Genomic DNA, 11,558 nt, shown 5'->3' with positions numbered 1-11,558 from the left:
GGTAGCGATATAATAAAAATCTTCAAATTAATTAACCTAAAAAATACAAAGGACCTATGGGGCCATTCGACTAATATTGTAAAATACATACATGACATTATAGCACCTGAATTAGCAATAATATTTAATGAATGCATAGATGAGGGTGTGTTCCTTGACCTCATGAAATACAGCAAAGTTATACCTTTGTTTAAATCGGGCAGTTTTTTTGACCCTGCTAATTTCAGAACTATTTCAGTGCTGCCTGTTTTTAGTAAAATTTTTGAAAAACTTTTGCTTCAACAGCTACAAATTCATTTTTGTAAATTAATGAACAAAAATCAATTTGGTTTAACTAGGGGCTTATCAACAATTAATGCGGGTACTAAACTCATTGAGCACATCTTTGACGCCTGGGAAGAGTTACAGGATGCATTGGGCGTTTTTTGTGATTTGTCCAAAGCATTTGACTGCGTCCACCATGAAACTTTACTCTTAAAACTAAAGCATTATGGAGTGAAAAATAGAGCCCAGAAAGCGAAAGAGTTCAGATAGTCGATGTAAATGGCAAACGGTCTTCGGGTAAACCTGTGGGTAGGTGTTCCACAGGGTTCTATTCTCGGTCCTTAACGATCTACCGTTTGTGGTAGATGATAGCCATGAGATTATATTGTTTGCTGATGATACTTCACTTATTTTTAAAGTGAAGCGACGTGCAGATATTGATGACGAGGTATACAATGCACTCTCAAAGATAGTGCGTTGGTTTGAGACGAATAATCTACACTTAAACAGTAAAAAAATAAAGTGTTTACGGTTCATTACACCAAACACAGCGGAGGTACAAACCAACGTACTTATAAATGACCAGAGATTGGAACTTGTGGACACTACGGTCTTCTTGGGTATCACGTTAGATAAAAAGCTTCAGTGGGGTCCACATATTGCCCATCTAGCAGATAGACTCAGCTCTGCGGCATATGCAGTTAGAAAGATTAGAGAGTACACGAATGTTGCGACCGCTAGATAAGTGTAATTCAGCTATTTTCACACCATCATGACGTACGTTATTTTACTATGGGGTCATGCTGCTGACATTGATATAGTGTTTGCTCTGCAAAAGAGAGCTGTTCGTGCTATATATCAGCTTGGTTATAGACAGTCTCTCTGAGAAAAATTTAAAGAAATAAATACTATGACTGTTCATTGTCAGTACATTTATGAAAATTTAATTTACGTTCACAAAAATCGTCACCATTTTGCTCTTAATAGTGATTTTCATTATTATAACACTACAAATAAGGGATTGCTTGTAACTAATTCTAGTAGGCTTCATAAGATACATAATAGCTTTAAGGGTAAATGTATACACTTCTATAATAAAGTCCTAGCCACTGTTCAGGCATTATCTATAAATAAATTTAAATGTTTTATAAAAAAAATGGCTCTGTCGTAAATCCTATTTATCCACTGCTGAATGTCTAAATGATCGGACAGCCTGGGACTAGATTATGATTATTTTATAGCGATAGAAATGACTGTACAATATTGTATATTTTTATTGAAAAGAGCGCAAAAAAAATAATGCTGGGAGAGTTTCTTGCACCGCTTCTTCTCTCTCAGAGCGCCATTTGTTTCCGAAGCGGTAGTAGTATCTAGTAGTTGTTAGAAATGTCATCAAAATGAATCAATTTTGAGAAAATAAATGTCTTTCATGCCTTTTCATATTCCGTGCATCCGCAGCTATAAATTATTAATGTATGAATTGTAACTTACATAGTACCCACGTGATTATCAGATTTTCCGGCACTATTATTTACAAAACTTTCTTCCATAATTTATAAAATTTTCACTTAACTTAATGAAATTATAGTAATAAATCAATTTCAATAATATAATAAAGCTTTTAAACACAAGAAAGTGCAAGGTGCGCGAGAAATGATGCGCACCAAAAACGTTACTATGCAATTTGATGAGTAGGTTTTCCTCTCCATATTTTTCTCATACTGGGCGCCTTTAATGAAAATCGATTCATAAGGAGTAAACACTAATAAACTGCAAAAAAATCAAGTGGGGCTAATCAGTGACATTTGCACACAATTTACATTTTCTATGGACTTATGTTATACACTCATAAACTATATACAAGATATATAACCTTTATCATATAACCAATATCTTATTGCAAAGTATTGCAAGCATAATGCTCCGAAGGTAAATGTAATGTAGATGTTCATGACAAAAACTCCGAGATAGATCATAGAATTGACACTTGACAATTTAGATTTTTGACAGTTTTACTGATTACTTGGATCATGGAATGGATGGGTGAAATTGAAATTCGGAATTGAGATCAAATAAATAAAACTATATTAATGTTAAAATATAACAATAAAAATAACACGACAAATTTTAAATATAAATTTTCCTGCTTATTATTTGTTTACTAACTATATAATATGAGAAGTGTTGATTGTATAAAATCAGTTCATAAATAAAAACAAAGGGATGCGAATCTACATTGATAAAGAGATAGCTGCGTAAATCTGGTAACATAAAAATGGACGTAGACGGTTCAGCATTTTCTGGAGAAATAGATCAAAATCTTCTATTACAATTCAGTTGTATGAATACAACAGACCGTGATGAAATAATTAATCAAATGCAAAGACTTTTAGGGCCAACATTAAGCAATAACACAGCAAGTTTTTTTCTCGACATGACTAATTGGTGAGCATTTGTTTTATTGCATTTTTATCGTATTTAAATATGTAATTCATTGACTTTTGACCATATTTAGTAAGCAGTACTATGTTTGTTTCTTGTGATGTAAACACTTTGATTCTATGCAGATTTTAATTATTTTCTATACTCTGTAATGAATGGATGTATTAGAATCTAGAAATGATTTAATTCAATTTGTTTCAGGAATTTACAGGAAGCTATATGTTGTTATTTAGATTATAGTTTACCACCTAAGACACCTTCCATGTCACTAAAGGAAACTCAAACTCAAGAATCAGCTGTTACACCAGGAACTTGGTAAAAATTTATTAATTTATCTGTAATTAGAACTACTTTGAAATCTATGTTTATGTGAAATAGGTATATCAGTCAGGCATTGGATTTAAACATGGTGTTATTAATATAACTGATAACAAAAAGTATTCTAATAGATTTAATTTTGGAAAAATTACTGACTTGACTAGACTAAATATTTTTATCTATCTAATCACACTTTTGAGTTAATTTAGCAAAGAGATTAGTTTTGAGGAAAACCCACACATAATCAGATTTTTTGATGAATTGGTATAATAAGTGATTACAATTTAATACTTTCACAGTTAGATAGGTCTTATATAGTTGTGCAGCATCATTCATGCTACAGGTGACTAGATACTTTTTAACATGCATGGTGTGACACATGTGTGGTGTGTAACAGCACAGAATGATGTATTGTATGTAACATGTTGTTTTAGTGATTATGTGTTAAGCTATGTTAAAAAATTAACTAAATTTGAATGTTAATTTGAATAGAAACCATTTTTTTTTTGTATGTTTGTTACAGTTTTGAACAATGTTGGAGTATTGCCAACACTGGGACAGAAGGGTGGCCAGGTAGCTGTAGATTGGTACAAGCTGGTGGTGAATGTTTCAGTGCAACACCTGTGTATGTGCCACCATTGCTTCCAGGACACAGTACAACAATATCAATGAAACTAGTTGCCCCTACTAAACCTGGCTCATTTAGAGGCTACTTTCATTTAGTGAATGACAAAAATGAACAAATAGGAGGTTTGTTAAACAGTTTTGTAATCATTCAATATAAGTTCTTTATTATTGTATTCAGTTTCAAATAGAAGTCAATTTGTATATTCAGCTTTTTCATTATAAGCTTACTAGTAAGAATTATCTTACGTATTTGTATTAACAAATACTCATAAAACAAATAATTTTATACAACTTGAAAAAGGTAGCTACTAGAAGTGTATTTTACACTTCTATATATTTATTTATACTACTTATTTACTACCTTTAGATTCTAGAACAAATTTGTAATTGTGATGTTTCCCTGGCTTCCTTTCCCTGATTTCTCTGGCTTCAAAAGACCATGGTCAGAGGTAATAAGCATAGGGCAATCTGAATCAACTTTTAGCTTTAACATTATTGTGTGTGGCTATAATATCAACAATCAATATTAACAATAATTTATGTATGTAGCAATAATATGGTTTAGAAACATATCTTAGAAATATTGTCACAGTAAAGTCCTGTAGAAAATAATGCACTCATTGAGCTTGATGAAACAACTAGAACTGGTAGGTATAATATTGTGGTAAAGAGAGAGCCAAGTGGTTATCTAGGCAACCCTCAAAATACATCACACTATATCACTGATTATGTAAAAAAAATATTATGCAATATTGCAAAGTTACACTGCCTATACTGATATTGTTCTAAGTAATTTTAACTGTTACAATATTATAGTCTGCTCCGACACAGTATTATCTTAATATATATAAATCCAGTGTCCTGATGTTTGTTTCCAGTGAACTCCTAAACTAATGAACAGATAGGGTTTAATTCATGGATTGCAGTTTAGTCCAACTTGTGAGATAGGATAGTTTCTATTTCGGACCCAAATTTTTTTTATTTCTAATATTTGTTTTGTATGGACTATTATCTATATATACATATATATGAGAGATTTCCATGTATATAGTCACTCATCACAATATCTCTGGAACCATTAGAGCTAAAGTTTTGAAATTTGGTAGGAATATTCTTTTCACCGAGTAGAGGTCAGCTAAGAACGGATTTTACGAAATTCCACCCTAAGAGGGGTTATATGTTGCTGCAGGGGCGTTATATGTTATATGGCAATACAACATTTGCTGGGTCAGCTAGTACTACTATATTTCTAGGAGATAATTTTTTGACTCACAGTTTGACAGTTCTGTTGTGAAACAATTTCATTATAAGAACAAGGAGCAAAAACATTTTACGATATAACTCTTGATGTTTTGAAATATTATTGACAAATTCATAATAAACAGTATTTTATTTATTATGTACAGAACAATGTCTGTCGGATCAGCTAGTATTATATGAATAACCTATTATTATTGTATAAACTTCTTTCATCTTAATAACTGTACATTATAATACCAAAATTCATTATCTCTAATTGCCTATTATTGTTTTAATACTACACAGATACATTATGGGTAGAAATTAAAGTGGAATCTGAAGAAACCATGGCACTTGTTGACCAACTAGCCGCTCTGCCTATATCCAGTAGTATATTAGAAGAGCAAGCACAGGTAAGATATACCTTGACCTAACCCCTTTTTAATACACATCACCATTTTCAATATTTCCTTTTTAAAATGGATAAATTAGTGTAGTCACTCAGTCACAGTACTGAGAAGCTATTCCAAGTGTGATATTGTAATGAGGGGAGTTCTGCAGGGTTTCATATTAGGTGCACTTTTTTTTTGTATAGTGTGGGTATAATGCAAACTAGGTACATACTTATAATGAATTGTAAGTATCAAATATATCCAAACAACATACAATTATTATTATATCATCATCGCGATAAATATGACACAACAAAGTTAATTAAATCAGACTTAAAGTAAAATTTATGAGTGGTCCAAAAATAGCTCATTAGATCTATACCCAACTAAAACAAAATGTGTGGTATGGCCACACAGAATGTTAAACACAATTTAATGTAAACTTCTTAATATAAAAAATAATATTAAATTTAACACATGCATGAAGCACGACCACCCTCAGGCTATTAAATAATAAGTTTGTACTATATAATATAATTATTATGTATTGTACTATAATACTTTGTAATCATATTTTTTGATGAAAAAAAAAAGCCAGCTGAGTTTGTACCACCCATTCTTCCCAAGTCTGGGGCATTCTGTTTGAAATAGGTAGTTTTAGACTTTTAATAAGTGATGTCACATCGTATTTTGGAGAAAAATATTTGCATTTGAATTAAATTATTCTATTTTTTGTTGCAGGTGCCACAACAAGATGATCAAATGTGTTGATATTTTATCAAATGTCATGAGATAATTTTTTATTATTTTAATTTTTTAGAAACTTAAGAAGTATTTAAAATAATACTGATTTGAAGATGTAATATTGTTTTTAAATATGAAATTGGATGTATCCTTGAAGAAGTCTAATAAAACATTTGATCTTTTATTGCTCAAATATTGGAAGCACTTTGTAAATATGTTCAATTGAGTTAATAATTTAAACCAAGATATGAAAATACACTAATATGATGTATGTATTCTGTACTATTTTTTAATGTTCACAATGGAGCAAATAATAAAAAAAAAAGTCTATTATTGTCAAGTTAAATTTATTCAATAGTTATTATTCTAAAAATATTATACAAATAAATGTACAAAATATTTTATTCTAAAGTTGTAAGTTGGCAATATCTTTTATAAGGGTGACAGAAACGGGAGTCGTAAACTGCATATACTTAAAAATATTATAGGCATAACTATGTATGTAGATATTGGTATTTTTATACAACATAGTGGGAAAACATAAAATCTGCATATTAAGTCTGTAAGTATAATTATAATTTTTAACAATTGTTCAAACTGTTAAAAATTGTATGTACATAATAAAAATTGGCAATAATCATGTTAAAAACTCCTTTATAATTAGCAATATTTTTCCTTTTGAGACTTAAGGGCAACATTATTCTGAGGGTTAAGGGAGATCATGAGCCATTATAAAGCCTGTGGCTATACCCAAAATACAAAATTTTCCCAGGAATATTGAGTTTAAACCTAAAGTGCACTTTTATGCCAAGGTTAGTTAATTATAAAATATATTAATATTAAAAGTTATCATGTTATAGATACAGATAATTTTTTTTTGAAAAGATTTAGAATTAGAATCATGTTTACTTACATATGAATCATCACATATACATATGTTATATAAAAAATAAGAATGAATTGCCATTATTAATTTCTTTGAGGTGTTTATTTTGTAATAATTAATTTTAATAAATGGACTTTTTATTACGTAGTTTTTTTTATCAGTTTACTGATCACATCATAAGTTTTTTTCTAGGAATATATTTATCCCCTTATTCATTTAATATAATCTAAGGAGTGTTTTTTCTCATTCTGACTTAGGTCAATAGAAGAAGACAGAGGGAGAATAAGCAATGCTTTAAGTTAGCAGACTATTATGAATAAGGGGGTTAATGAGTTAGAGGTTGCTTGTTTCAGTATGTATATTTTTTGTAGAAAGCTTAAGTGATGGATGTCTGTTAGCTAATATTAGATATTAGTCTGAGATCTTTAAGATAAATTTTCATGTGGGGAGTACTTGAGTAAGTAACATCACTGTCTCTTGTCTCAGTGTCACCTAGGTTCTAAGTAATTTAATATTCCATTTGGTATTTTGTTTGAAGTTTAGGAATCTTATATTATTTAATTGTTAAAAGGCACTCAAAACAATTCCATTTTGTTCTATATTCACCTATGCTACACAGCCATTTCCATATTAATTTTTGGATGTGGATTATAATCTTTTATAATAAAATCTTCATATTTAAAATCATCAATGGATTCAACATTTCGACTGAATTCCAAGGTGGGAAAGGGTCTCGGTTCTCTTTCCAGTTGAATCTTAAGAGGTTCAATGTGGTTCAGATAGACATGTGTGTCACCTGTTGTGTGTATGAATTCTCCTGCCTGTAAGTGATAATAAGGTTATTTACTTATTGTTCAGATAGTAGGTAATAATAAGCTTAAATTATTTAGAAAAATTGGAAAAGTTGGACATCCATACAGAACACCATCTTTTTTGTATCTCCATCCATCTTATTTTTTAATCCAATACAGTATAAAAATAAAATTTGTAAAACAAAATTTTATTAACAATGTGAGATTCCAACACACAATCTCCGGCTTTCCGTGCCGGTGCTCTAACCAACTGAGCTAACTGTTTGAGTACCGCTTCATTATAAAATTCAACTGTTCAACTCTCAGGTTGTGGCTTGTTTTTCAAATTTTATTTGTGTATTAATCCTAGAAGTGAGGGTTATCACTTTAAAATAAACAACATATTGTTCCAATACAGTATGTTGTTTTTAATAAGGTGGTCATACCTGTGGTAGTTAATTTAGTCAATGTAAACCTCTATAACAAGTGTTTATGAAACATGTAAGAAAGAAAGAATGCACTTGATACTCCTTGCCTACTACATTAATAATGTAATGTCAAACTGATTGGGCTGATCACCATGACACAGCACATTAAGATTTAGCAGCTAGTTACTAGCTAGTGAAATTATACAAATATAATGGGCCATCATGTGTCTGGGTGTGGAAATTGGAGACCAATAAGCTATTGTAGCCTAACTAAAACACATACCTTACAAATAAACTTGGTATAAAGTTATAACTGATGATAAACAAAGAAAACACAAAATGTTTACAATATCATTGACAACACTGTCAATACAATGATAATTATGAAGTTTTCCTTGCAAATAAATGCGGGAAACATTATATGTCAACAAATCATTTGTACGCAAAATGTCTATTTTACATATTCTTGGTTTATGCTTAGTTATAACTTCATGCCAATTTTATTTGTAAGGCCGATAGTGTTTACACTATGAATTGGTACACAATTGTACATAATATATATAATAAATAAACTTACTTCTAGCCCTGTTATATGTGCAATCATGTGTGTTAAAAGAGCATAGCTTGCGATATTGAATGGAACACCAAGACCCATATCTGCACTTCTTTGGTATAGAAGGCATGATAGTCTACCACTTGATACATGGAACTGAGCTAAGCAATGACATGGGGGCAGTGCCATCTTTCCCAGGTCTGATGGTATCCAAGAACACATAAGAATTCTTCTATCAGCTGGATTTGTTCTGAAATATGCTATTGGTTATCAAGCTACTATTATAACACTAATATATTATAGTAAAAATGGAAAATTTATAATAAGGCAACAAAAAATCATGTAAGATAAATAATGTATTGTGAATCTAGGTTGAATTACCAACTTTAAACATGGTTTGAAAAGCAATTGATAGGCGATTTTTCAGTGTTGCAGCAGTTTTATATATGAGAGTCAATACAATTTAAAATTGTTTAGTAAAGTTTTATATAGATTATTTGATTGAGGTTAAGGGAACTAAAACTTTAAAACCTCATTATTAAATGAATAAATTCTAACTCACAAAAAAAAATTGAAAAACAAAATTTTATGAACGATGCGGGACTCGAACCCACGACATCCGGCGTTCCGTGCCGGTGCTCTAACCAACTGAGCTAACTGTTTGAGTACCGCCTCGCTACAAAATTCTGTTTGCTTTGTTCAACTCTCAGGTTGTGGCTTTATCTACAGGATCCACTTTACAGTTGATAACCTGCTCAACCCCAATATTTTAGACTTGAGATGTCGCTCTCATGTAAAAACAAAACAATATGTTATGTTTTTAAAGTGATAACCCTCACTAAATATAAATCCGGCATCGTTCATAAAATTTTGTTTTTCAAATTTTATTTGTGTATTAATCCTAGAAGTGAGGGTTATCACTTTGAAAACATAACATATTGTTTAAATTCTAACTGTTAATAAAATGTTATTTACCTAAGAGTGTTTATAACATTTTGTAATTGGTCCACTCCCTGTCCAGTGTAATCAGTATTACAGTCAATATATTTTGCTCCACTGTGCCTCCATTGAAAACCATAAACAGGACCTAGATCTCCTTTTAAAATTGTTTGAGAGAATTTATTACTATAATAAAATTATATAAATTTAATTTAATATATATTTTAATAATTACCCTCTTCACGTTCTTTAAATCCCAAGTTATCTAAGAATTGTCTGGACCCATTCGCATCCCAAATGTGTACACCTTTGTTTGACAGAACTTTGCTATTTGTACAACCACTGATCATCCATAAAAGTTCTTCTATAACTCCTCTTACAAATACTCGTTTTGTTGTTAGCAATGGAAGGACTTTATCTTTTAATGAATATCGTTGCATTGCACCAAATACAGACAAAGTTCCAACACCTGTTCTATCAACCCGGCTGTCTCCTGAAGTTGAAATATTATTTTTGTATTTATGATCATTATTATTAAGATTAAGTTAATTTTAAAGTTCTAAACTGAAAGTCAATTACCTTTTTCAATTATATGTTTGATTAAGTTTAAGTATTGATATTCATCATGGTCTTGCGACATTTTTCGCTAGTTCACTATAGCACGTTTACTTTCCTAAAAAATAATATTCGCATTAAAATTTAATGCAACAAAAAGAGAACAATAAAATAATTTAGTAAATCTAGATTATTTTTGGCGCCAAAACTAAGTTATGTTGTGAGGTTGACACATGTCAACTTTATTTTTGTTTTTTCGGCTATTAGTAGGTTCGGCAAAAGGTTTGAACACATACAGCCATATTTTCGGTGTTCTTCTTGTTCTTTTTTCTGTAACCTATCCGCATTCCGAAATATTATGTAAAGTCCATTGACATTTCTCAGTAGCAACAACAAGTTTTTCTGTGCTGTAGACCTAAATAACTCTGAATCACCATAAAATTTAAGCCTTGTTGCTCGTCATTTTGAGACGTGATATTCCCAGCAAGTGTTCAAATTGTTTTGTTGTTTTATGTGTGCAGCAAACTCAGTACAATTTTTAACCGACTTCACAGGGATCTTTTTGTTTGCAGTTATTTTTGTGAACTCACATAGGAAATTTGAATAATATATCATTTTTGAAGTGCATACTTTTTGTGCGTGCTGAGCAATTTATTTTGTGGGTATTCAATGAGACTGTCACTGTCATGCACAGCTATTTAACCATAGTAATAATAGACTTACAATATGCTAGTCTATACAAGCAGAGCATGTGAGAGAAAAGAACATCTATATCGGAGATACAGCAAGATATAAAAAACAGATTTTGATTGAAAATTCGTAAGCAGTCAGCCACCCTAGGAATTAGCTCCTAAGTATTCTTGATAACGCACACATTGACAAATTGGCCACGCATTAACGGGCTGTGAGGTCGTCTATACGCTAGTATATAAAAGTCTAGCGACCAACAATTATAAATGAGTGGTATAAAAATAACAGTAATGTTAATATGTGCGTTAGATAGCGTTGTTATGTCTCAGTCGCATATCGATAGTTCTACACGTAAGTATCCATCCCCGCTCTGTGATATTACATACAACAAGTTTTGCGCTAAATGCCATCTTGTGTTAACAACCTGACACAACTACAGCACATCCGAAATGTATCTAGGAATTAAGTAAAAATTATTTGTGTTAGTTCCTGCTGCTCAACATTGCCACTGTTGTAATGTTGCTTACGATAGTTGCATTCGTAGTATGGTAGCTGTCTGTCTGTCAATACGTAAGTGTCCATCCCTACTCTGTGGTTCTACTGATGACATCATGATACAGATAATAATTGAAGTGTTTGTTCAGAGTTTATAATAACAGCAAATATATCATGTCACCTTTATTAGAAAAT

General features: G+C 31.0%; 2 protein-coding genes and 1 long non-coding RNA gene across 3 annotated transcripts in view; 1 reads left to right on the top strand and 2 right to left on the bottom strand.

Annotated features, from left to right (window-relative positions):
• The first annotated feature begins 2,539 nt into the window (after positions 1-2,539).
• On the top strand, positions 2,540-7,055 carry LOC126970477 (protein ILRUN). Its single transcript, XM_050816411.1, has 5 exons — positions 2,540-2,709; positions 2,908-3,021; positions 3,548-3,774; positions 5,197-5,303; positions 6,024-7,055. Exons 1-5 carry the CDS (start codon positions 2,540-2,542, stop codon positions 6,051-6,053), a joined length of 648 nt encoding a protein of 215 aa, XP_050672368.1. The 3' UTR covers positions 6,054-7,055.
• LOC126970468 (thymidylate synthase) lies at positions 6,355-10,369 on the bottom strand. The gene is made up of 5 exons (XM_050816381.1): positions 10,203-10,369; positions 9,859-10,116; positions 9,660-9,780; positions 8,709-8,934; positions 6,355-7,733 (listed from the first exon to the last, which is right to left on the bottom strand). Exons 1-5 carry the CDS (start codon positions 10,261-10,263, stop codon positions 7,524-7,526), a joined length of 876 nt encoding a protein of 291 aa, XP_050672338.1. The 5' UTR covers positions 10,264-10,369; the 3' UTR covers positions 6,355-7,523.
• Positions 6,355-11,558, bottom strand: part of LOC126970484 (uncharacterized) — a 132,687-nt gene continuing 127,483 nt past the window's right edge. The window contains exon 2 of the long non-coding RNA XR_007730648.1: positions 6,355-7,119. This is a non-coding gene — a long non-coding RNA (uncharacterized LOC126970484). The remainder of the gene's footprint in view (positions 7,120-11,558) is intronic.

The sequence above is a fragment of the Leptidea sinapis genome, chromosome 21 (genome assembly GCF_905404315.1).
Source record: "Leptidea sinapis chromosome 21, ilLepSina1.1, whole genome shotgun sequence".
Classification (NCBI taxonomy): domain Eukaryota; kingdom Metazoa; phylum Arthropoda; class Insecta; order Lepidoptera; family Pieridae; genus Leptidea; species Leptidea sinapis.
This window is presented reverse-complemented; position numbering and strand designations above follow the sequence as displayed.